The 25,793-nt window shown below is 46.3% G+C and overlaps 1 protein-coding gene across 1 annotated transcript; it reads left to right on the forward strand.

The window, feature by feature from the left end:
- BSCL2 (BSCL2 lipid droplet biogenesis associated, seipin) lies at window positions 1–23,870 on the forward strand. The gene is made up of 10 exons (XM_081841353.1): window positions 1–490; window positions 6,592–6,673; window positions 9,199–9,342; window positions 12,725–12,859; window positions 13,274–13,371; window positions 14,053–14,194; window positions 15,090–15,165; window positions 16,787–16,867; window positions 20,679–20,762; window positions 23,519–23,870. Exons 1-10 carry the CDS (start codon window positions 282–284, stop codon window positions 23,653–23,655), a joined length of 1,188 nt encoding a protein of 395 aa, XP_081697479.1. The 5' UTR covers window positions 1–281; the 3' UTR covers window positions 23,656–23,870.
- The last annotated feature ends 1,923 nt before the right edge of the window (window positions 23,871–25,793 follow it).

Below are 25,793 nucleotides of genomic sequence, written 5' to 3' on the forward strand. Positions count from 1 at the left end.
GCAGAAAGCCAAGCGACGCAAACAGGGCAGCATGCAAAGCAGGAGCCAGAATCTATTCCCTGAGTAGGAGACCTGGTTGCCATCCAGCTGGGAACAAGGGGAAACTTTTTACTCTTATTATTTTTACTAGCCGCCTCATTGCCTCAGGATCTGCTGTTACATTCCTTGTTTTTCTCCCAGTTGCCGTTGAAGGCATCGAAGCTGCTCCGTGCATTGACTCCTGCCGGTTTGACGACTTCGTTCCGCTGGATCCCTCTCTGTTGCCTTCTCCTCCCGGCGCCATGGCGGGCAGCACCGGACCCTTCCTGCCATGGGCGCAGGAAGTGGCGATGCTGTTGATGCTCCGTGTGCGCCGGACCGTCCTGCAGACGGCCATTTTGCTCTGCATCTTGTTGCTTCTCCTCTGGATCTCAGTCTTCCTCTATGGCAGCTTCTACTACTCCTATATGCCTACGGTCAGCTACGTCAGCCCCGTCCACTACAAGTTCAGGTCAGTTTTGAGTTGGTTTCCGTGTAGTGGTTAAGAGCTGTGGACTTGTAATCTGGTGAACTGGGTTCGCTTCCCTGCTCCTCCACATGCAGCTGCTGGGTGGCCTTGGGCCAGTCACACTTCTCTGAAATTTCTCAGCCCCACTCACCTCACAGAGTGTTTGTTGTGGGGAGGAAGGGAAAGGAGAATGTTAGCTGCTTTGAGACTCCTTCGGGTAGTGATAAAGCGGGATATCAAATCCAAATCTTCTTCTTCTTCCATTGCAGTCCTCTTTTGGGCCCTCCACCAAGTTAGGTGGGGTGGAGGTCTTTTCTGTGGTGGCACCTCGGCTCCGGAACAGCCTTCCTGAGAAGCTCCTCCTGCCACCATCGCTGGTGTCTTTCAAGTTCCAGGCTACAACTGTCTTTAGTTTACCAGAGCTTTTTAACTAAGTGTGACTTTTATGCAAGGTGTTGTTTACCAGGTGAAAGAAATCATAATCCTAGACTTTTAGCTGACCCTTTAAAATTCATGCAAGGGTAAACAAGCTGGCTCTGAAGTGAGGTCCAGCTCCGAGGGCCTTCTGGTGGTTCCCTCACCGCGAGAAGCCAAGTTACAGGGAACCAGGCAGAAGGCCTTCTCGGTAGTGGCGCCCGCCCTGTGGAACGCCCTCCCACCAGATGTCAAAGAGAACAACAACTACCAAAGTTTTAGAAGACATCTGAAGGCAGCCCTGTTAAGGGAAGCTTTTAATGTTTGATGTATTTTAATATTTGGCTGGAAGCTGCCCAGAGTGGCTGGGGAAGCCCAGCCAGATGGGTGGGGTATAAATAATATATTATTATTATTATTTATTTATTTATAAGCCTGCTAAATTTGTGTCGCTGCTGTTGGATGATGTGCACACAATATGCCATAGCAGTAGACTTGCTCTAGTGCAATGGTTTTCAATCAGGGAGCCGTGGCACCTTGGGGAGCCTTGAATGGTGGTCAGGTGTGCCAGGGGCAGCACCGGCCTCTGTCCCTCTTTCCTTCCCTCCCTCCCTCTGATCCTCTCTCACTTCTCTACCTCCAGAGGCTTGTTCAGCTGTTTGTTGCAGCAGCGCTGGCGACAAGTTCTCCAGGCGAATGGTGCCTCTGGGGTTGGCTGAGGGGTGTTGGTTACCGGGAGGTCAGTGTAAGCGTAAGTAAGCGAGCGAGCAAGGATTCCTGAGGAGAGGGGAGAGGGGAGAGGAGGTTGAGGGAACCCTCCACAAGGGTGGAGGTCCACAAAAAGGGTGAGGGCTCATGGCTCAGCAGGCAAGGGTCAACATAACTGAGTTCCCAAAGGAGAGCCACAGAAAGACTATACAGTGGTACCTCGGTTTACATACGCTTCAAGTTACATACGTTTCAGGTTACAGACTCCGCTAACCCAGAAATAGTGCTTCAGGTTAAGAACTTTGCTTCAGGATAAGAACAGAAATCGTGCTCTGGCGGCGCAGCAGCAGGAGGCCCCATTAGCTAAAGTGGTGCTTCAGGTTAAGAACAGTTTCAGGTGAAGAATGGACCTCCGGAACGAATTAAGTACTTAACCCGAGGTACCACTGTACTTGGTCAAGGGAGCCATGGACTCAAAAAGGTTGAAAACCGACTTCCGGGTCGGCGCCATCGCCGAATGGCGGACTCCCTCCGAGCTCCGGAGGGAGCCTGCACGGCAGGGGCTGGGTCCTACCGCACCGGCGATGCGGGGACCCTTAAAAACCACGGCCACGGGGGCCGTGGACATGGAGACTCGGCTGACACCGTCAGCGCCCTCCCGACTCGTGAAGGAGCCTTTTTAAAGGCTACGGATCGGGTGCCGGGGAGAAGCGTGGTGTTTTGAGTCCTCTGCTATCCCTGCCGTGCGAAGCCGCATGCCATTCGGCGGAGAGCGCTGGCTTCTTCCTTTGAAAATTCGGACCTAAAAGAACAACCTGTAAGTAATTGGAACTTGGATTAAAAAGAGGGACAAAAATTTTAAAAATTTCGGAGCGAGCGGGGGAGGCGCAAAAAAGGAAGTCAGCCACCCCCTCCATTGTAGAAGGGTCAAAGCAAAGGATCTGATAACTAAGATCGGAGTAACATCATTTTGGCAAGTTTTTAACCTCACGAGTGAAGAATATGAGATTGAGCTGGAGGAGGAAAGTAGAATTCGGACTTAAAAACAACCCCCCCTGGAACCCCGGGAGCGATCGATGACGGAGTTTGGAGAGGAGAAAGGCAAGTTTTGACAGCTGTCAAAGAGCTGTCAAAGCGGAAAATAAGATAGAGACTATGTTACAAGGACTTTGCTGGTTATATTTGTTATAAATTGGATACAAATTGTTTTAAATATGGATTACAAAGTTACTAGGGCTAATGGATGCGATCTGGAAGAGAACTCAGTTTTTGCAATCCACCTAGAGGAGCCGAGGGATATTACAAGTTTTAGCTGGAAATTGGAACTGAACTGTTTATCTCCTGGGAAACTGCAGAAATGGAACATTATTATGACTACAGAGGCTACTACATCGAAGAAGACAATGGAATCATCTGTTGTGGAATGAAAGGAACTTGACGTAATGTTTTGTTTCTGAATAACAAGCCTCTGTAAAGGAACTAACCTTTGGAATTAGGACATTTGTGCAGGAAAACAGGGACAGAAAGAAATAGAAAGAGGAGTCTGATCAATAAGAACAACAAAATAACAAGAATTGGACCAAGTCAAAAGTGGGGACATTTGGGACATCCAGATTTGACAAGCTTAAGGATTATAATTTGGAGTTTTTCACTCCTGGATATAAAAATCTGGATGGAAAAAATGGGCCTCTCTTTGAGACAGAATCCTTCCATGATTGGACATTCGAAATTAAAGAGGACTGGCAAAGGACTATGATTTAGAGAGACGTGGAAATATCGGACATTGAGGAACATTGGGAACGCAACCGGGAAAAGGGGGGGTGGGAAATGTGGAATCCTTAAAGGCGTAAACTATGTTTTATTTAGGCTATATACATCTATATGGTATTCTAAAGTGGGGAACTCGTGGTGGGAATAAGCCGATTTTAGGGGAATGGAAAATAATGTCGTTGTTTTTTTTTAAAAAAAAAAATTGGGTTAAGGATAACAAGTTTGAATTGAGGAGAAGAACTTGTTGAGATTATTTGAGAGATTTGGAATACAAGGGGGGGAGGGAAGGGGAAGTCCTGAAAGGATGTAATTGGAAAAAGATTTGAAATTGGATGTTTTATTAATTTGTAATTAATTGGAAAATTTTAATAAATATTATTAAAAAAAAAAAACAAAAAGGTTGAAAACCTCTGCTCTAGTGTATCAGTTTCCAGAAGAGTAGCTCTATTCATCTTTGCTGCAAAAGACTAAAGGCAAATCTTCGGAACACAGGAAGATGGGCCCATTTGAGGCAAGGTTGAAGAACGCTGGTTTGCTTCATCAGATGATGGTGCTACTTCCTCCCAAACTTTTTGGCTTCGGTGTTGCTGGGGTTGGTTTTTCTCCTCCCTTTGATCTTATACACACACACACCAATTTTTTATCTTGCTTTGGGGGGGGGGTGTATTTGCTTGCCCTGCGAGGAAGCCACCCACCGTTCCACCGCAAGGTGCTGTTTTGGGTGTGGACCTGCCCTTCTGGTGCATCTCTGCCCCAGGTGCTCCAGTCACACCTGAGGCAGCGACACAGCCAAAAGCAGAGGCCGAGTCAACTCGGTGACTCATGGTGAGGCACAGCAACAGGCTTTTCTGTGGCTGGGAATGAATTCTCTCAGCAAACAGTTTGGTTTTCAAACTATCCTCCCCATCTCGGCCTGCAAGTTTATATGGGTGCAGAGATCAGGGATCGCAGGAGTCAAGATCTGGATGGAAGAAGGAGAGAGCAGTTCATAAGAAGTTGCCTTGCACCATGTCAAACCATTGGTTCACCTAGACCAGTATTTTACACTCTGGCTGGCGGCAGCACTCCAGGATTTCAGACAGGAAGTCTTTTCCTCAGCCCTACCTGAGACCTTCTGCATTCAAAGCCGGTACTCTACTGCTGAGCTGTAACCCTTTCACTAAATATACCTTGAGGGGTCCCAGTTCTCAGGTGGTTTGTATCTCTCCCAAATTCAGCGGGGGGACAGGACTTCTGTAACTGTGGCTTCTCACAAAAAAGAAGCCCCAAACAAAAAAAAGCTAGGATATCTGGACATAAAAGGAGGCCAGCAGCTTTTTGCCTTGATACGCTATTTCATTGTTGCAGGGATTTTGTTCAGTGCGAAGTAGCAAAACCCAGACACAGATTTAGGCCCCTGGTAACAATGAAGCCAAGAGTCCAGCTGAGGTGAAGGCAAGAGCCATAGCTCATCAATAGAACATCTCCTTTGTGTGCAGAAGGTCCCGGGTTCAAGCCCGGCATCTACCAGCAGGGCTTGGAATGCCCCCTGCCCCGCCTGAAACATTGGAGAGCTGCTGCCAGTCAGCACTGAGGTAAATGGGCCTGACTTGGTCTGACTTGGTATAATATAGCTTCTATGTGGGGTGTCCCTACAAGAAAAAGTTCCAAAGTTTTGCAACTTTTTAGCTCAGAAAAATGTAAGAAGGGGAAGGTCAAAAAAAATGATGCTTGAAAAACTGGACAGACATGCTTTTTTGCTCTCCCTCCACCTTGGATATTAGAACTCTTACGTTGTTGCTTGCTGTTTTGAATTTCTTCCCACAAGTCATCCCAAAACAATTTACAGTATAGCAACATACATAAAACAGTTACATACATAAAGGTAAAGGAACCCCTGACCATCAGGTCCAGTCGTGGCCGACTCTGGGGTTGCGGCACTCATCTCGCTTTGTTGCCTGAGGGAGTTGGCATACAGCTTCCGGGTCATGTGGCCAGCATGACTAAGCCGCTTCTGGTGAACCAGAGCAGCACACGGAAACGCCGTTTACCTTCCTGCCGGAGCGGTACCTATTTATCTACTTGCACTTTGACGTGCTTTCAAACTGCTAGGTTGGCAGGAACAGGGACCGAGCAACGGGAGCTCACCCCATCGCCGGGATTCGAACCGCTGACCTTCTGATCAAGTCCTAGGCTCTGTGGTTTAACCCACAGCACCTCCCACATCCCTAGTTACATGCATAAACAACATTTAATTGCAGATATATAAAAACACAATTAAAAATAAATAAATATAAACATGATACAGCACAAACATAAAATCATTTCAGATCAGAGACAGATTCCAACTGTTGGCAGGAGATTAAGGGGCTGACCAAAGGAAGTCCTAACGCCACACAGTGTGTGTGTATATATATTTGTGGAATTTGCTGCATCAGGATGCCTGGGGTGGCCTCTCGCTTAGATAGCTTTGAAAAGGGATTAGGGGGGAAATGAATGGGGTTGGGGGGTGAGGAGAGTTCTGTTAAGGGCCAGCAGTTGTGGTCGCTAAGTAGATCATCCATTTCAGGAGCAAAATTCCTCCAAGTACCAGTTGCCGGAGAGCAGCCGTGAGAGAGGACTGTTAGCTTTGTGCCCTCCCAGAGACACTGTTGCTGTTTTGATTATTAACATTAACTTTACCACCCGCCCTTCACCCGCAGGACCCAGAGTGGGCCACGACAATTTAAAATCCGTAAGTAAAAATAAGAAAATACTACATTCACAAGAACAGGGCGGGGCCTGGAAACTGACATCTCAGGTGTCAAAGGCCCAGGGCAAAGAGCTGCGTCTTCAGCATTCGCCAAAAGCTGTACAGGGAAGAAGCCAGGCGCAGCTCTGTGGGAATGGAATGCCGCAGCTTAGGGGCTGCCACAGAGAAGGCCCTGTCCCAGGCGACCCAAACTTCTTAGGGAGGTGGAAGTACTAGAAGGGCCTAGTCTGCCGATCTTAATACCCAGGAGGATCTGTAGGGAAGGAGGCCATCTCTCAGATATTTGGGGCAAAGTCTTTCAGGGCTGTTTAAACACTAGCATGAGCGTCTAGATCTGAAAACTGACTGGCAGCTAGTGTTGCTAGGGGTTGTATCTAAAGGTTGTATCCATCCAGAAACCTGGTCTACATTTGGCAGGTCTCTCAAGTTCTGAATGTGACCTTGTTCGTGATCTTTTGTCTCTCCCCCCACCCCACCCCAGGACTGACTGTGGCCAAATTGGATCAGAACTGTGCTCTTTCCCTGTTGCCAATGTTTCTTTCATCAAGGACAGCCGGGACCGGGTGAGTTTCTGGCTTCACTGACCATTGATGTGCTTGGCACTAAGGTTGACATGCAGGTTCATCCGCTCTTGTCTTGAATCGAACAGTGGAGACGTGGTCGAGAAGAATCTGGCCAACAGAGGGACATTTCCCCCCATCCTGCAGTCCGGCTAACTGGAGATCAGCACCTGAAAATTGCCAGTTAAATTGGGAACTTGACGATTTGATTTGATCAGTTAAATAATTTCCACAATTTATACACCGCTTAATCCCAGTCATTACAATCGCGTATGGTGCCTTGAGCCCTTTGGAGGAAAGTACATTTTTTTTAGACTTCTGCGTTCCATGGTATAGCAAAATCCCACAAATTCCCTTTCCCAGAGCTTGCAAGAAACTGTCTGCTCAGAACAATTGGTCGGTGAATAACCCCTGAGCCGGATAATGTTTTAATATTTGTTTATACTGCTTGCTATAATAAAAAATCTCAGTCGTTTTTATTTTAAAAATAGAAGTAAAAACTGTAATATTCATTGAAGTGTCCTAAAAATTAGATAGAAAGAGAACAAGGCTATATATATATATATATATATATATATATATATATATATATGCAGGTTTTGGTGTCCTCGGGTGTCTTCCCGTGTAAAAGTTGGGGTGTCTAGGCGACGTTTCGACGAGGTCTCACTCGTCATCTTCAGGCTGGTGCTTTCGGCTTCTTGTTACACGGGAAGACACCCGAGGACACCAAAACCTGCATTCCTGTACCCGTGAAAATCTACGAAAGCATATATATATATATATATATATATATATATATATCACAGATGAGACTGAGCTGTCTACAAAATGGAGGTGAGATCCTCTTTTTATCAAAAAACTCATTTCCAAAGCTCCGAAGTGTCTTTCATCACAGTCCTAATTAATTCTTATTGGGGCGCAAGTTCCCTGGGAACAGATTCTAAGCTCTGCCGGTGTCCCAGAAGATGTGCCCGGTTTCTTTTAAGAAGTAATTTCATCACCTGAACCCCAGACAATAGTGCTCCTGGAAGGCATGGGATAATTTTTTCCAGCAAACTGTCTCTAGTTTAATCAGTGAACCTTAATTATAGCATGCACTAGACCTTGGGCGCTTGGGCAGAAATGCCCAGTTCAGCATATTTCAGAAGGGCTTCTAGCTCAGTGACAGAGCACACACTTAGCTCTCAAAACGTGCCGGGTTCAAGTCCTTGCCTATTGACATTAGGCAAATGCCGTCACTGTCCTCTTTTTGTTTATTTATATTTTATTTTATAATTTTTGTTGAAAAATGAAAAGTTCAAAATTACAAGTGCACCGAGTGGATGCAAAAGAAGAAGAAACAAGGAACAGTGCCCATGTGGAAAACAAAATGGGGGAAAATATCACGGTCCTTTTACATGCCGGCTGAAAACTTCCTTCTGTTTAAGTAGGCCTATCCAGACATTTAAATGTCTTAACCATGTCTTTACAGTGGTACCTCGGGTTACATACACTTCAGGTTACATATGCTTCAGGTTACAGACTCCGCTAACCCAGAAATATTACCTTGGGTTAAGAACTTTGCTTCAGGATAAGAACAGAAATTGCATGACGGCGGTGTGGCGGCAGCAGGATTAGCTAAAGTGGTGCTTCAGGTTAAGAACAGTTTCAGGTTAAGGACAGACCTCCAGAACAAATTAAGTTCTTAACCCGAGGTACCACTGTATTATGAACTGTATTTTTAAAAATTATTACTACAGAAGAGTTTGCCATCGTGGGCTCTTCTGGGAGGAAGGCAGGATACATAAACTTAAGTAAATAAAATGGATTGTGGATATACTGTAATCCAAAAGGATATAAATCCATGTCCATGGTCCGTGTTCCTGACAAGTTAGGACACTTTTACTGTTCCCATTTTACAGATAAAAAGACTGAGAGAACAGCACCTAGCCAGAAGCCTGAGATGAGATCTGGGCCTGGGCCAGAGACTTCCCAGCTTGTGCTCTTGGCTGCGATGCTACACCCATTATCTGCGGCCTCGCAATTAAATCTATAAAGAATTAGCGCCCCATAAAAATAAGAGTATACCAGCCCACGGGTGCCTAGCCTAAAAAAAGAGAGGAGCGGGTTGAAATTTTCTCTAAGGCTATCCTGCCTAGTCATCGCAAGGAAGCAGAGAAGGCCCATAGCTCAGTGGCAGACAATCTGCTTTGCATGCAAAGGTCCCCTGGCATCTCTAAGTAGGGCCGAGATGGGGGCTTCCTGCTCAAAACCCTGCAGAACTGCTGCCAGTCAGTGTAGACAACACTGCGCTAGATGGACCAATGGTCTGACTCAGTCTAAGGCAGCTTTCTATGTCTGTATTCCTTTCGAAGGGAAAAGAAGACTGCTGCTGCTGCTGCTGCTCTTAAGTTGAGTGCAAAGCCAGCCTTAATGGTTTTAAGATGTTATTTAATGAAGGACCCTAGAATTCCACTGATTAAATGTGAGGGTGTAAGGGGGTGTGTGTGTGTGTGTTGGAGTTTCTCTATCGCCTTCTCTGCCCTCAGGTCCTCATGTACGGCCAACCATACCGCATCTCACTGGAATTGGAGCTGCCAGAGTCGCCGGTCAACCAGAACCTGGGGATGTTCATGGTGGTCATTTCGTGTTACACCAAAGGTGGCCGTATCATCTCCTCTTCGGCCAGATCGGTATGTCCAGGGTTTGCGGGGGAACTGCGTGAGTGAAGGGGGAGGAGCTGAGTGGTGGTTTCTTCCCAGTGACCTTTGGCTGGAGTGATGACAAGAGAACTGGCCTTTTCTGCAGTTTTCCCCCTCCCCGTTAATGGAACCCCTCTCCAAGGAAGCCTGCCCGGAGCCAGCCTTGCCATAATTTCAGCAACGGGCAGATGTGTTTTTGTTTTCCCAAGCTTTGGGCAGCACCGGTGATATATACTTGAGGGTATAGGGCAGTATACAAATTATTATTATTATTATTATTATTATTATTATTATTATTATTAAGCATTACATTTGTTTTTAATGTTTATGTACAGATTTTATGGTATTTTTAAAGGTAAAGGTAAAGGGACCCCTGACCATTAGGTCCAGTTATGGCCGACTCTGGGGTTGTGGTGCTCATCTCGCTTTACTGGCCGAGGGAGCTGGTGTACAGCTTCTGGGTTATGTGGCCAGCATGACTAAGCTGCTTCTGGCGAACCAGAGCAGCACACGGAAACGCCGTTTACCTTCCCGCCAGAGTGGTACCTATTTATCTACTTGCACTTTGACGTGCTTTCGAACTGCTAGGTTGGCAGGAGCAAGGACCGAGTAACGGGAGCTCACCCCGTCGTGGGGATTCGAACCGCTGACCTTCTGATCGGCAAGTTCTAGGCTCTGTGGTTTAACCCACAGCACCACCCACATCCCATGGTATTTTTTAGTCTGTTGTAAATTGCTTTGTGCCTTTTTTGGTGCAAAGCAATATTCAACTTCAATAACCCTAAACAGGACACAACCAGCGCTGTGGGGTTTTTTTGTTTTTTTTAGGAACAAACATACCTGCTTCTAACTATGTATGCAAAGTGCTTGGACTGCTGTGTACATTCGACCTTAGCTTCTCTCCCCTTTCCCATGCTAGCTGGGGCTGATGGGAGTTGTAGTTCGAAACATCTGGAAGGCACCAGGTTGTGTTTGTTGGGAGCAAAAAGCTAGACCTGACTGTCTGACCCCTCGCTGCATGATTCTTTTTAAATATATATATTTTAAATTGAAAATTTATAATAACACAAAGAGAATATTCAAGCAAACCAACAAGGACGAGCCACGGACAATATAAATTTGACAACAGCAACAACACAAAAGCCTGTAAGCTGTGTGTGTATCCACAATCACAGAGCAAGTCAATTGACAAAAGCATGTTAAAGACCGTACAACCAGCCCTCCAGAAAGAAAAACTGAATAGTAGGTTGTTGAACTGCTCCTGGCAAGAATTACTAAAGGGAATAAAAGGCAGGCTGTCATTGTAGAATTTATCTTTGTTAAACTCACCCCTTGTTACTTCAGTGTTTCCTTAACTTTCCACACTTTGTCACACCGACGCTGCATATTTTAATTGACAGTCACTTTGCCACAAAAGTGTAGTTTCCATTCCATCAACCGCCAAAAGATGAAGGGTCAGTGGTTTAAATATTATATTGACTCCTCAAATCAATGAGAGTGGAGCCAATTCTGCCTCTTTCTCACGCTTGATCCTTAATAATGTCAGCAATTCAATTACAGTGGTACCTCAGGTTAAGTACTTAATTCGTTCCGGAGGTCTGTTCTTAACCTGAAGCACCACTTTAGCTAATGGGGCCTCCTGCCGCCGCTGCACCGCCGGAGCCCGATTTCTGTTCTCATCCTGAAGCAAAGTTCTTAACCTGAAGCACTATTTCTGGGTTAGTGGAGTCTGTAACCTGAAGCGTATGTAACCTGAGGTACCACTGTATTCTATTTCTATGTTAATATTATATTAAGTAATGGAAACAAAGCAGCCAAGGTGTCATCCTTGAAAAGCCGTCCAGTGAACCTGATTTGCTGGGGCAGCTGGAGAAGAACTTCTGAAGATGAGGGAATAGCAGAATTCAGAGCACATTTCCGTTGTATTGGTGATGCATCCAGGCCACCTTCTCACATAAGAAACCTTTCCAAATGTAAGATCTTCGGGGGGGGGGCAGTAATCTTTATAGAAAACAACCCCTGATTGCACAGCACATGGTCAATAGCCAAAGTGAAAGGAAAGCTTATTGATTCGTTCTCTGTCTCTGCCTGTTTCGTCTCCCAAGAGGCTTCACAGTCCCTTGGGTCTGTAGTCCCAAGTGCAGAGCTTACACTGGTTGGCTATCATCCAAAAAGCTTTCTTTTCACTTTTGGAACACACTATCTACAGCTTTTAAGGCAAGATGGGTAGATTTCATGAGGGGCAACAGCTAAGGCTAGGTTTAAATATTGCGCCACGGTGCAAGCAGCCATTCTCAACAACTCTTCCCCACCCCCCACCACTTAAGTCCTGGAGTGTGAAATAGACTGTGATGCAGAGGAACCTATGAATATCATTGGCTAGATGAGAGTTTGGGACTCTGTGGCCCTGCACATGATGTTGGAGTCCAGTTCCCATCACCTCTGTCCATCGGTCATGCTGGCTGGGGCTGATGGGAACTGAAGTCCTGCACTACTATTGAACTACAATTCCCACCATCCCTGATGGGAGCTGGAATCCAGTATCCGGTGGGGCACAAAGTCCCCACTTCTGTACTAAATAAAATAAGGTTGCTTGACTTACATTTTGGGAACTGGAAATGAGCGTTCCGTAGTGTGAGCAGGTGTCCATGCAGTCATTTTTTAATTTTTATTTTACCACTGAACTATCCCTAGGCTTGGAAGAAGCTGCCATACCAGGTGGGATACAAAACCTTTATAAAAATCCACCGTGCACCTCCAGCGCATTGGCTTTTTTAAAATAAGAAAAAGATAGTTGGCAACCTCAGGGGTGTTTAAGATAAAGGTAAAGGAACCCCTAACCATTAGGTCCAGTCGCGGACGACTCTGGGGTTGCGGCGCTCATCTCGCTCTATATGCTGGGGGAGCCGGCGTTTGTCCACAGACAGCTTCCGGGTCATGTGGCCAGCATGACTAAACCGCTTCTGGCGAAACCAGAGCCGCGCATGGAAACGTCGTTTACCTTCCCGCCAGAGTGGTACCTATTTATCTACTTGCACTGGTGTGCTTTCGAACTGCTAGGTTGGCAGGAGCAGGGACTGAGCAACGAGAGCTCACTCGTCGCGGGGATTCGAACCAACGACGTTCTGATCGGCAAGCCCTAGGCTCTGTGGTTTAGACCACAGCGCCCCCCTCTTAAATGTTGCCCTCTTGTGGGATACTCCATTCCATTCCTCTCCCAACAGCTGGTCAGCATTCTGTGGCCATTCTCACTCTTCACTGGGCTGTTTTGGGGGAACTCCCTCCAGTCCCCTCTATTTTTTCTTTCCCCTAAAAAATGCTTTGCACTCCCTTAACGGTGACCGAGTCTGCGCTCTCCCTCTCTCCTGACTAGGCAATGCTACACTACCGCTCGAGCCTGCTGCAAATGATGGACACCTTCGCCTTTGCCAGCCTGTTCTTGGCTGGTTTCACAGAACAGAAGCAGTTGCTGGACGTAGAGCTGTACTCAGACTACAAGGAAGACTCGGTGAGAGAATGGCATTGCTCTTCTCCTTGATTTCCTGCTTCCTCTAGGGATGACTGTCACTTCCTGTTTCCCATCTCCTGGCCAGTCCTTCATACCTGACAATATTTTTCTCCCACCACCTACTGGGGTAGTTTGCCGAGCTTTGGTCCTCATCCTGCACTCAGCTCTCACATTGTGGCTCCTACAAGCTGTCAGCCTTGCTCTGGGTTAGTTAGATCTCATGGGATAATCTGACTTCCTGTGAGAATTTGCTAGTGCATCCCCACAAGTTAATCGCCTAAGTTAAATGCATGTAAGACCTTCCTTGGGGATGGAGGGACGATCTCTCTGCATTTTGAGTAGGCACAGGTCTTTGCTGTTACACGGACACACAAAAGATGAATCAGTGACCTTGGTAACTCTTTCTGCTTGTAGTACACACCTACAGTCGGTGCCGTGATTGAAATCCAGACCACAAAGATCCAGATTTATGGCGCTCAGCTGCGCATTCATGCCCATTTCACTGGACTGCGGTGAGGACTGTTGTTTATTATCTATATTAGCGTTTTTTAGATTTCTTCAACATGTAAAAATACAACAGACTTGAAGTAGAAATCATTCACAGTTCTACTGCAAGGCAAAGGTGATGCACAGTTCATTTCACCCGGCAGTTATGGTAACTCCTTCCTTGAGTAGTTTGGAAAGTTTTGAACTAATTCTGTGAACTTCGTTAAGCCAAACTAGTTCATTCTAAGCATGGAGAAAGAAGAACAGGCTTGTTTGGGCCTCTTTCCACAGCACACTCCAGGGAGCAAATTGCAGAAGGGACAGTTGCAAAATCAATTTTTAAAAACCACAGAAAAACTATTATTTTTTTAATGTATTTATACCTCAGCCTTTTCCCTACTTGGAATTAATGGCCATTTACAGCATTTAAAAACAACCGTATAAAATATAAAGCAATACAAACAACACTAGATAAAAATGATAATTAAAATACATCAGAGCACAGGTGGAACTAGCAATTGAAACCCAGTTTGCCCTGATAGCAGCCTAGTGACTGACACTTGCTTCTTGGTTTCCAAAGGCCTGTGTTGAATAGGAAGGATAAAAGAGAGGGAACCAGTCGAGCCTCTCTTGCGGGGGGAATTCCACAATATGAACAATGCACCTCTTAACACCTCCCCCTTCCTTCCTGCTCTTGTCTCCCATAGATATCTGCTCTACAACTTCCCAGTGACGTCCGCCATCTTGGGTGTGGCCAGCAACTTCACCTTCCTGAGCGTCATCGTCCTCTTCAGCTACTTGCAGTGGATCTGGGGCAGCGTGTGGCCCAGAGAGTCCTTATCGATGCAGGTGAGAGACGGTGCCAAGGATTGGGGGTGAACTGCGTTTTGTAACTTGTCACGGCCCTGGCTGCTTGGCCCAAAAGGAGACATGGTTGGAGCAAGGCCACCTCACCTTTTCTTAAATCATACAAATGAACCACTATTGCCACATATTGCTTAATATACCAACCTGTACTACTACTACTACTACTACTACTACTATAACTACTATTACTACTACTACTACTACTACTACTAATTTATTACTTATACCCTGCCCATCTAGCTGGGCCTCCCCAGCTACTCTGGGCAGCTCCCAACAGAATACAGTGGTACCTCGGTTTACAAACTTAATCCGTTCTGGAAGTCCGTTCTTAAACTGAAACTGTTCTTAAACTGAGGTGCGCTTTCCCTAATGAGGCCTCCTGCCGCTGGTGCCCTTCCACTGTTCGGATTCGGTTTTGCGGAGTTCGTTAACCGAATCATTCGTAAACAGGGCTGTTCTTAAACTGAGGTATCACTGTATTAAAAACACGATAAAACATCAAACATTAGAAACTTCCCTGAACAGGGCTGCCTTCAGATGTTTTCTAAAAGTCAGGTAGTTGTTTATCTCCTTGACATCTGATGGGAGGGCGTTCCACAGGGCGGGCGCCACTACCGAGAAGGCCCTGTAAATTCACTTCTCGCGGTGAGGGAACCACCAGAAGATCCTTGGAGCCGGACCTCAGGCTGGATGATGGGAGTAGAGATTGCTTAATATACCAACCTGTACAAATATAACCAGCACAGTATACACTTCCTTCCACCCCTCAGCTGAGTCTCAGTAAAAGAAATCTAAAACTTGGGAGTGTTCAGTTACCAACAAAATTCTGATTTCCGTCCTGTCTTTTTTCTCTCTTCCCCACCCCATCCCCGGGTAGTTATCTGGTCGGGAAAGATCCGGAATGCTTCAACATTCAGAAGACGTCCGTCGACGGATTGTGGTCCCTAAAGAAGGTACCGTGGAATTGGGAGTAAATTTCTTTTAGGGCTGTTTTGGTGGCACCTTCCCAGGTATGGAGCTTTCCCTTCTCCAGTTGTTGCTGGACTCCCAACTCCATCAGCCCCAGGCAGAATGGCCTAATGGTCAGAGATCACAGGAGTTGTAGTCCGGCAACATCTAGAGGCCCCTGCACCGGCTACTCCTGTCTTAGGCCACATTCACACCATATATTTAAAGCGCTATGGTATCACTTTAAATAGTCATGGCTTCCCCCAGAGAATTATGGGAGCTGCAGTTTAAGGGTGCTGAGAGTTGTTAGGAGAGTTTTGTTTTCCCCACAGAGCAACTATTCCTCCAGTGGTTCAACCGTCAACCCCTCTTTACAGGGAACTCTGGGAATTGTAGCTCTCAGTACCTTTAACAAACTACAGTTCCCATAATTATTTGGGGGAAGCCACCCACCAGTTTTTAAAGTGATATCATAGTGCTTTGAACATATGAGAATCATCAGCTGCTGATGTTTTCATGTTCTTCTGTTTTCTGGCAAAGACTTTTTGTTTTCCCCTCTCTGAAATTTATTTTTGTTTTCACACTTCATTAAACAGAACAAAGCAAACTTCAGCGAGTGCATTGCAAATTTCAGACTACAACGAATCTCCGTTTCCTTTCAAAGATATATATATAGCAGCTGAGTCCAGTGTTCCTCATGTTTGGTTTATTCATTAAAATGACACCTCTCTCTCAAAAGAACTTTGGGATGATGGCATTCTAAAAATCGCCCTTCTTTTCAGTGCTATTTTAATAACTCTTTAGCATCTTGTATATCAACATTTCAGGCTCTTTTTTATGGCATTTGGCATATGTCTGCCCTTTACAAAGTTGTTGTTTTTTTTTTTTTTTAAATTATCTGGCGTTGGGCTGTGGAATCATGCCTGCTGTTTGTTTTCACCTCTGCTCTGGTTCTCGCCTTGTGCTTTTGTTGGATTTTAGAGAGGGTTTTTGTTTTGTTTTGGCATAGCGTGGATTTTGTTTCAAAATTGTTTTGACTTCCTTATGTGGGCATCTGCCCAGAGGACCCTGACTGCAGGGAAAGTGATAAATAAAAGGGGCTAAGTTCTGAGCTTTACCTGAGGGTGCAAGGCCGCAAGGCCCAGGTTAGGAATGGTTGAAAACCCATTCTCTCCCCTTATTATTAATTTGTTTAGCTGCATTCTTTTCAAAACAGAAGTCAAAACAGCCACTGGGATTTCAGGGTAGCACTTGACAAAGCGTTGGGTTGCATCCAGCTTACGTTCTACTCAAAAGTAGACCCACTGAAATGAATGGGCCCGAAGTTGGCCATGTCCATTGATTTCACTGGGACTGCTCGGAACAGAACTAACACTGGATCAACCCACCATTCCAGGCAAGGTTGAAATGATTAGCTGTGAGTCTATGCGAGTGTTTTTCAGGTATTCTTTTTAAATGTTTTAAATGTGTTTTTATTTCATTTCTAATTGTTTCACTACTTTGCTTGCTCTCCAGGGCTCCTCTTTGGGAGGAAGGGCAGGATAGAAGTTTTAGCAACAGCAGCGGTAACAATGCAACAAATAAAATTATTTTGAACTCTTTCTTTTGGTTGCCTTTCTTCTGCAGGCTCTGAGGAAATAGAGGCTTCTTCACGTCAACCAGAGGATGTGGGGGCTGATGAAGAGGAGGACGAATTGTCGAGAGCAGGTCTGCACTTTTTTTAGATGCTCTTTTGCCTTTCGGACAATCGCTTTAAATATATATGCAATTGCTCTTCTGGATCAGACCAAAGGGCTAGATGGATTAGGAGTTTGTTGCCCACAGTGGCTGTCCAGCTGTCTTGGAGGGGCTAACTTGCTGCTTTCCCCCACTTCCCTTCTAATGCAGACTGCCCTTGAACTCCAAGATAGTTTTGCCTGGCTGCTGGAATGTGTCTTTGAACTCTAATGATGCCTCTCACTTGCCTGGTTGGAGGATAGACAGTCATACCTTGAGAGCCAGTGTGGTGTAGTGGTTAAGAGCAGTAGTCTCGTAATCTGGGGAACCGGGTTCGCGTCTCCGCTCCTCCACATGCAGCTGCTGGGTGACCTTGGACTAGTCACACTTCTTTGAAGTCTCTCAGCCCCACTCACCTCATAGAGTGTTTGTTGTGGGGGAGAAAGAGAAAGGTGAATGTTAGCAGCTTTGAGACTCCTTCGGGTAGTGATAAGGCGGGGTATCAAATCCAAACTCTTCTTCTTCTTCTTGAAGTTGCTTCAGGTTGAGCGCTTTCGGGATCCCGTTCGTATCCAGAGGTACCACTGTACAGTCGTACATCCATTTGTCTTCCGAAACGTTCGACTTCCAAAGCCAGCCAGTTGGAAGCCCCGTCGGATGTTTGGCTTCCAAAAGAACATTCGAAAACCAGAGCAATCGCTTCCGGTTTTCGATCGTTCAGGAGCCAGAACGTTTGACTCCCAAGGTGTTTGGGAGCTGAGGTATGACTGTACAGGGAACCGGACCTGTGCAGAGAGGGGCAGCTGGGTACACTTGCTCCGGGCCTCGGAGGGCTAAGCTGGGCAGGGGGACCTCTAAGGGCCTACCTGTCTTGCCAAGAACGCCATGGGCCTCTCAGCAGACTGGGGACTCCCGCCCCGGGCCTAAGACAAGCTCTGCACAGGCCTGCAGGGAATGCTGGTGATTTAATGGGATGGAATGGAGTAATCGGGAAAGAGGCTAGCTGGATCCTTGAACAGGAACAGCCCACATTGCAATATTTTGTTTCCAGCTCAGCTCATCTAATTCTCGTTTTCAAACCTGTGTGCTTATGATGTTGTACGTGGTCTAAAGGTAGATAAAAATGACCTTTTTAAAAAAAGAAAGAAAGAAAGAAAATATTTGTTTGATCAAAAAGATATAATTGATTAGCAAATAAAAATAAAACAATGCGGTTGTTTGAAATTAAACACACACAAAGCAATAAACAATTAAGGATACTAGAGGACAAACAAAACAATTCCTTTTCAACTAGATGATGACTATTTTGTTAGGATAGCAGTGTTCAAATGCCTCTGGCAAAATATGCTACTACTCAGAAATCGTTTCAGTTTCAAGTGTGAATTATAAGACCTTGAGGACAACATCTTGATATTTATTTTTTAAAAATATTTTATTATTATTTTGTAAAAGGGCATGTTACTACACGTCCAGTATCAATTATAACGATCATACTTTTTCTCAGGGATTGTGAACGCAACAGTTGACATCTACTTAAACCACACATTCTTCTAAGTAGTTTCACATACACCCACACACCCCCAATGCATGATGAAATCTCGCTTAGTAATTAATTCAGTATATTTATTAGTGGCATTATTTGTATCCAGGTGCCTCAAAGCAATTTGCACGCACACAATGAAATAACATTAAAATCAGATAAAAACAGCAGCAAACAGTTTTAGATACTCATCTGAAAATATATTTTAAAGGGACAAGCCCTACCCACCCCACTGAGTTGGCGAGATGTGGCTACTCTCTCTTCCCTTCCATGCATGATGTATGTCATTATGACGTTAACATTTTGCAGAAATTAACCTCTGGACCAATTTCTCAACATAACTTGTATCAGGATCTTGTTTTCACCCCATCTGGACAGGCACTGCGCCAGCTGCCTTAAGATTTCGTAATTATGCACAACATGAAATGGCCCTGTCTTTGGTTTTTATTTTGAACCCACTGAAAATAAATTTGGTAAGCTTGTATTGTAGTGTGTGAAGGGCGAAACCTCCTCTCCTGCAGCCCATCCCTGGGTCTCTGTTCGAAGTTCATGGTTTGAAAAGCCTTGGACGTGCCCCTTCACCTGCTGGCAAGTTGCAAGGTCCCAGTTGTGTAAGCTGTCCATACGCACACAGAGTGAGAGTTGTCTTTCTTTGTACCTTCTCCAGCTTTATGATAATCCAGAGCACAAATTTTAAAACCCATTTTAAAAATAATTTTTTATTGGCTTTTTGCACAAAATTTGACATTGTTCATTTCACTTTCAGTTTAATAATTTCTTATGTTTGGACTTCCTGTCCTTACATCCATAATGTCCCTGTTGAGTTCCTTTTATCTGCTGCCATAACTGCCATTTATTTTCTGTTGTATTATAGCTTACGTTTGTTCCTTTATTATAAGTAATTTCAAATTTGAACTAAACTTTAAATTCCGGTTCTGTTTGCTATAATGCAGAGACAGGGAATCATTTTTGTCCCCAGAGCCACATTGTCTTCTGGGAGCGACATGGCAGCAGTGGGAGGGGCAGCAAGTTTAAATGTCTACCTTTGTGCGGTGGGCTAGTTTCTACATGCATTCATGCAACCCCCCTCTGTCTCCATCCGGACAAGCAAGAGGCATTACTGGAGTTCAAGGACCCGTTCCAGACAGGCAGAAAATACTGAAGGAGGGTGCGAAGCGAGGCTGGCAAGGCAGGTGGCCTCAGGGTTGTGGCCTGAGGCTCTCCACCTCTTCGGTAATGGGTTGAATGAGGGCCAATAAGCCAAGATTTGATATTCCGCTCTACAGAATTCCTTGTGGGTTGGTGGTTCTCGTGTCCAGGCATGAGGCAAACAACTTACTCGTTTAAATGAATTGTGTCACCCTGTTCTTGGAGTCAATTGGTACAGGTCAGGTTGTAAATAATGATTTTAAAAATCTAAAGGTGCTGAAAAAGATGACAAAGGAGGTGACAAAAAACCCGTCTCTGGGGAAGGGCCAGAGCATTTGTTCTGCTTGCAGAAGATCCCAGCTCCAATCCCTGGCATCTTAGCTCAGCTGGTTACAGCATGGTGCTGATGACACCGGGGTTATAACAATAATAATAATAATAATAATAATAATAATAATAATAATAATAATAATAATTTATTATTTATACCCAGCCACTCTGGGCGGCTTCCAACAAAACACTAAAATACAATAACCTATTAAACATTAAAAGCTTCCCTAAACAGGACTACCTTCAGATGTCTTCTAAAAGTCTGGTGGTAGTTGTTCTCTTTGACATCTGCTGGGAGGGCCTTCCACAGGGCGGGTGCCACCACCGAGAAGGCCCTCTGCCTGGTTCCCTGTAACTTGGCTTCTCGCAGTGAGGGAACCGCCAGAAGGCCCTTGGTGCTAGACCTCAGAACGATGGAGGTGGAGATGCAGGTTGCGGGTTCAATCCCCGTCTGGGACAGCTGCATATTCCTGCATTGCAGGGGGTTGGACTAGATGATCCTCAGGGTCCCTTCCAACTCTGATTCTATGATCTCCAGACAAGGCTGAGAACGACTCCCTTTCTGAAAGCAGCCCTGGGGAGCTGCTGCCAGTCAGTGTAGACGGTGCTGAGCAAGATGGACCAATAGACCAACTCTGTATTGGGCAGGTTTCCTATGAGGGCGTTCCAAGAATGGCGTATTTTGCCGTGATTTCCTTGCCATCTTAGACGCTCCCTCTTTTCAACACACGATTTCCAGCCTACAGGCCTGTCTTGATTTTCTTCCTCTTGCTTCTGCAACAGTTGCTGAGATGCAGACCCAAAAGAGCAATCTGGAGAAACCTGATTCTGGGACAAGGTCCAGTCTGGACAATGGGATGAGCGAAGGTAGGTGGCACATCCCGGTCTTCACCTGAACTTCCTTCACCCCCCTCCTGGATCCATGTTTTGCATGCAGTATATACCAATAAGCAAGGAGACTCTGCAGAGCTAAAGGGACACACACATATCTATATATGCATGCACCCATCCCAGGGTGGAGAACTTCAGGCCTAGGTGCCCAAATGTGGCCCTCCAGTCTTCTCTATCCCACCCTTAGGACTCTCCCCAGGACACACCCATTTTCAGCCTTCCTTCACACCCATCTTAAGTGATTTGGCCTTGGGCAGCAGTCATAATACTTGTTCCTTTCTTGGGTGAGGAAGTGTGTAAATAATAATAATATTTTTTATCTATTCCCCGCCCACCCCAGCCAAGGCCGGGCTCAGGGCGGCTAACAAGCAATAATAAAAACAAGTTGAATGAATACAACTTAAAAACAAGATTAAAATACAACAATTTAAATATTGAAACATTAAAATGTAGCCTCATCGCAGGAGGAGAAAGGAAAAGAAAAAAGAAAGAGGGGGAGGGAATCAAATTGACTCCAAGCCACAGGCCAGGTGGAGCAACTCTGTCTTACAGGCCCTGCGGAAAGAAATCAGATCCTGCAGGGCCCTCGTCTCATGAGGCAGAGCGTTCCACCAGGCCGGGGCCAGAGTTGAAAAGGCCCTGGCTCTGGGTGAGGCTAATCTAACTTCCTTAGGGCCTGGGACCTCTAGGGTGTTGCTATTTATGGACCTTGAGGCTCTCCGTGGGGCATACCGGGAGAGGCGGTCCCGTAGGTACGAGGGTCCTAGGCCGTAAATGAACCTCTAACTGTTGTTAAGCTGGCATGTAGCATGCTATACAAAGGTAAGCATAGCATAGGACTCCCCTTCCTTGGGGGTTTTTAAGCAGAGGTTGGATGGCGTAAGGCAGGGGTCAGCAGACGTTTTCAGCAGGGGGCCGGTCCACTGTCCCTCAGACCTTGTGGGGGGCCGGACCATATTTTGAAATAAAATAGTGAACGAATTCCTATGCCCCACAAATAACCCAGAAATGCATTTTAAATTATTATTAAATTGAAAGTGAAATGAACAATATCAAATTTTGTGCAAAAAGCTAATAAAAATTATTTTTAAAGGGGGTTTTAAAATTTGGCTCTGGATATCATAAAGCTGGAGAAGGTACAAAGAAAGACAACTCACTCTCTCTCTCTCTCTCTCTCTCTCTCTCTCTCTCTGTGTGTGTGTGTGTGTGTGTGGACAGCTTACCCAACTGGGACCTTACAACCTGCCAGCAGGTGAAGGGGCACATCCAAGGCAGGCTCCACAAATAAGCCAGAGATGCATTTCAAATAAAAGCACTCATTCTACTCATGTAAAAACCCGCTGATCCACGGGTCCAATTGCCTTCTAAATCCAGCCCGCGGATGGTCCAGGAATCAGCATGTTTTTACATGAGTAGAATGTGTCCTTTTATTTAAAATGCATCTCTGGCTTATTTGTGGGGCATAGGAATTTGTTCTTTTTTTTCTTCTTCCAAAATATAGTCTGGCTCACCACATGGTCTGAGGGACGTTGGACCGGTTCATGGCTGAAAAAGGTTGCTGACCCCTGGCTTAAGCTGTCATGGATGCTTTAGCAGAGATTCCTGCATTTCAGGGTTTGCACTCGATGACCCTCAGGATCCCTTCCAACTCTACAATTCTATGATCCTATTATCTTTTGCCCCGCCCTCTTTGTTCTCTGGCCCCACCCACCTCATGCTTACCATGGGAAGTCAGCTGTGTCCTGGTGGTCCTGATGACAGAAATTTCCCTCACACACTGATGCTGTTGTTTTCTAATATCAGGGAGCCCCCTTCGGTAGCGTTTCACGTCCTTTCTAGGAGGGCTAGAGAGAGACTTAATTTTAAAAAAATGAAAGCTCAGAGTCTGCAGTAGGGCTGGGCAATAGCTGGTTTTCAACATCGTGATATATCACCAGCTAAACATTGTGATATACTGGTACATCACAATGTCTGAAATAAGGATGGAGCTATGTAGAAGCACTGGCAACTTCAGTTTTTCTTCCATCATGATTTTTGCCTGCACCTGCTCTTGTGGTTTGCTGCCCCCTGCAGGAGAGAGCTGAGCCTGCAGAGTTAACACAGGCAGAGAATTGTGATTTTTGCATAGCAGATTCATAATTCACAATACAGTGGTACCTCGGGTTAAGAACTTTATTCGTTCCGGAGGTCCGTTCTTAACCTGAAACTGTTCTTAACCTGAAGCACCACTTTAGTTAATGGCGCCTCTTGCTGCTGCCGCGCCACCGGAGCACAATTTCTGTTCTCATCCTGCAGCAAAGTTCTTAACCCGAGGTAATATTTCTGGGTTAGTGGAGTCTGTAACCTGAAGCGTATGTAACCTGAAGCGTATTTAACCTGAAGCGTATGTAACCCGAGGTACCACTGTATATTGCCAGGTCTTTCAAACCAGTTTTGTACAGTCCTACCTCGGGTTACAGACACTTCAGGTTACGCGTTTTCGGGTTACCGGAACGGGTTACTTCCAGGTTTCGGTGCTCGCACGGCACTGCGGGTTGCAAACGTGGGTTGCGAACGTGCCTCCCGCACGGATCACGTTCGCGACCCAAGCGTCCACTGTATAGCAATATATCACCCAGCCCTAGTCTGCACTATCTGCTTAAAGTCACAACCCTTTGAAATGCCTGGATAACAGGGGCTTCTCTCCAACATGTGAATACTGATTTATCTCCCGTTTGCTTATTCATTCGCAGAGACGGAATTTGAGTCTGTGGACAATTCCACGCTGCTTGCTGAGGCCAACTTCCCTTCAAGCTTGCTGCCCCCAGGGGCCAGGACCCTCACACCAGGCTCAGAGATCCGGCAGAGAAGTACTTGCTCCAGTTCCTGAAAAGGGGGCGGGCGGGTTTGTTTGCGGCCTCACGAGCCCCTCCTCAGCCTTTTGCACTGCTCCCAATAGCTTGCACCCACCACTGGCCTTGCTCTCCAAACGGAGCCTCTGCTCCCAGCTTGTGTTTACATTCCAGCTCCTTTTTCTCTCCCCCCACCCCCTACTCCTCTCCCGGAGACACTGTAACTTAAAATAAAGATTTACCTGCTAACGAATTATTTGCCAGTGTACTGCAAAAACTCTGGGTTGGAGGAAACCCATGCCGTGAATTCTTGTGCACTGGGAGGTGGGTTTGGGGGTTTTTAAGCCATGCACATCCTGGACTAGATTAGAAGCCTAGGATGAGCCTTAGGATGTGTGATTTCTAGGTCTTTGATTTGTAGGCACAGGTAGCTGAGATTTCAGCATTGCAGGGGTTTGGATTAGATGACCCTAGGGTCCCTCCCAACTCTATAATTCTACGATTTAGGGATGTGGGTGGCGCTATGGTCTAAACCACTGAGCCTCTTGGGCTCGCCGATCGGAAGGTCGGCAGTTCGAATCCCCGCGACAGAGTGAGCTCCCGTTGCTCGGTCCCAGCTCCTGCCAACCTAGCAGTTCAAAAGCACGCCAGCGCAAGTAGATAACTAGATACCGCTGCGGCGGGAAGGTAAACGGTGTTTCCATGCGCTCTGGCACTTGTCACAGTCGTCCGTGTGCCAGTAGCGGCTTAGCCATGCTGGCTACATGATCTGGAAAGCTGTCTGTGGACAAACACCAGCTCCTTTGGCCTGAAAGCGAGATGAGCGCCGCAACCCCATAGTCGCCTTTGACTGGACTTAACCGTCCAGGGGTCCTTTACCTTTTTTTAATTCTACGATTTATTAATTTTGTCCCAGCGCTTTTCCTGGGAAAACTTGCTGTTTACCACTGATTCGGACGTCAGTCAGGTTTTCCGCAGATCAACGTTTGTTCTGATTCAGTAGGAAAACCACAGGGTTGAACAAATACCTGCTCAGATCATGCACCCAATGCCTCGATTCTGCAGCACAAACAGAAGAGTCGACGAGCCCTTAGGCCCTTTCTCCACTATGTATTTAGAGTAGTATCATCCCACTTTAAATAGTTCTGGAGTTGCGGTCAACATCAGAGTATACTACCTTGGCTTCCACTGGGATAGGGGTTCAGGGGCGCGCCGAGCGTTGGGGGTGAAAAAAGCTTCGGCCCCCTCAATATTGGTGTGCAGGGGGCTGAGACACACACACCCCCAAATTGAGGGGACTGCCATCCCCTGCCACTGCCAGTGCCTGGAAGCCGGACGGGCTGGGACAAGCAGAGAGGGAAGAACGTCCTCTGCGTGCGCCACCTCCCATGGGGCAAAGCTTTTTTGTCCCACACATACCTTTGAGGAACACCAGAAAGCTTTTCCAGAAGGCGCTCTCTACCAGGGATGCACAGGGTGAAGCATCTTTGACTGTGCATCCCTTTTCAAAAGGGCTGGCGGGGGGTGAGTGGGTGGGCCAAGTCTGCCTGCCTGGACTGGGGTGTGTATCGCACGTGTGGCATCGTGCATGCACATCGAGGGGCCCCCAGTGTCGGACACAACTCGGCACACCTGTAGGGGTTGCACATTCAGTTTCCAGAATAAATCACGCAGGCTGAGAGGCAAGGCACTTCTGTCTGCACGGGTTTATAGAGGAATGTCTCCTTTTTCCTGATGCAGAATCTGGATTGCCTTGTTGATGGTCTTCACCACCACCACCCTGCATGAAGTGCACCCAGGAAGTTGCCTTGGCCCAACACTCATGTTCCTTTGGCTGTTTGAGCTGCCACTTTCTCAATTAATAGGGTTTTCCGATAATCGTTGCAGCCAGAGGAGGGTCCCACCCAATCTGACGTCTTTCAGTTTGCAAAGATCCAATGTTCATCTGGCCCGTCTTGGCTGCGAAGGAGGGCTTGTCTGCATTCCAAACACAGCTAGTAACTCTCGCCTCAAATTCCAGCCCAGTGGTAGTGGGGATGACCCTTATTGCTCCACACGCCAGCTGGAAGGGTGTGTTCACCTCGTAGTGCAGGGCACGCGCACTGCTTGCTTGCAGCGAGGACTAACCTAGGTCACATGTTGTTTGCCAAACTCCCATGGTGCTTTGCTGGCACTC

The sequence above is a fragment of the Podarcis erhardii genome (genome assembly GCF_964252035.2).
Source record: "Podarcis erhardii genome assembly, chromosome: 15".
NCBI classification, from domain to species: Eukaryota; Metazoa; Chordata; class Lepidosauria; order Squamata; family Lacertidae; genus Podarcis; species Podarcis erhardii.

What these genes read in the sequence shown, in the direction of transcription:
- BSCL2 (XM_081841353.1), top strand. Translation starts at nt 282, where the DNA reads ATGGCGGGCAGCACCGGACCCTTCCTGCCATGGGCGCAGGAAGTGGCG. An exon ending in CCCGTCCACTACAAGTTCAG is followed by an intron (nt 491 to 6,591) that starts GTCAGTTTTGAG and finishes ACCCCACCCCAG; the next exon opens with GACTGACTGTGGCCAAATTG. An exon ending in GAGAGTCCTTATCGATGCAG is followed by an intron (nt 14,195 to 15,089) that starts GTGAGAGACGGT and finishes ATCCCCGGGTAG; the next exon opens with TTATCTGGTCGGGAAAGATC.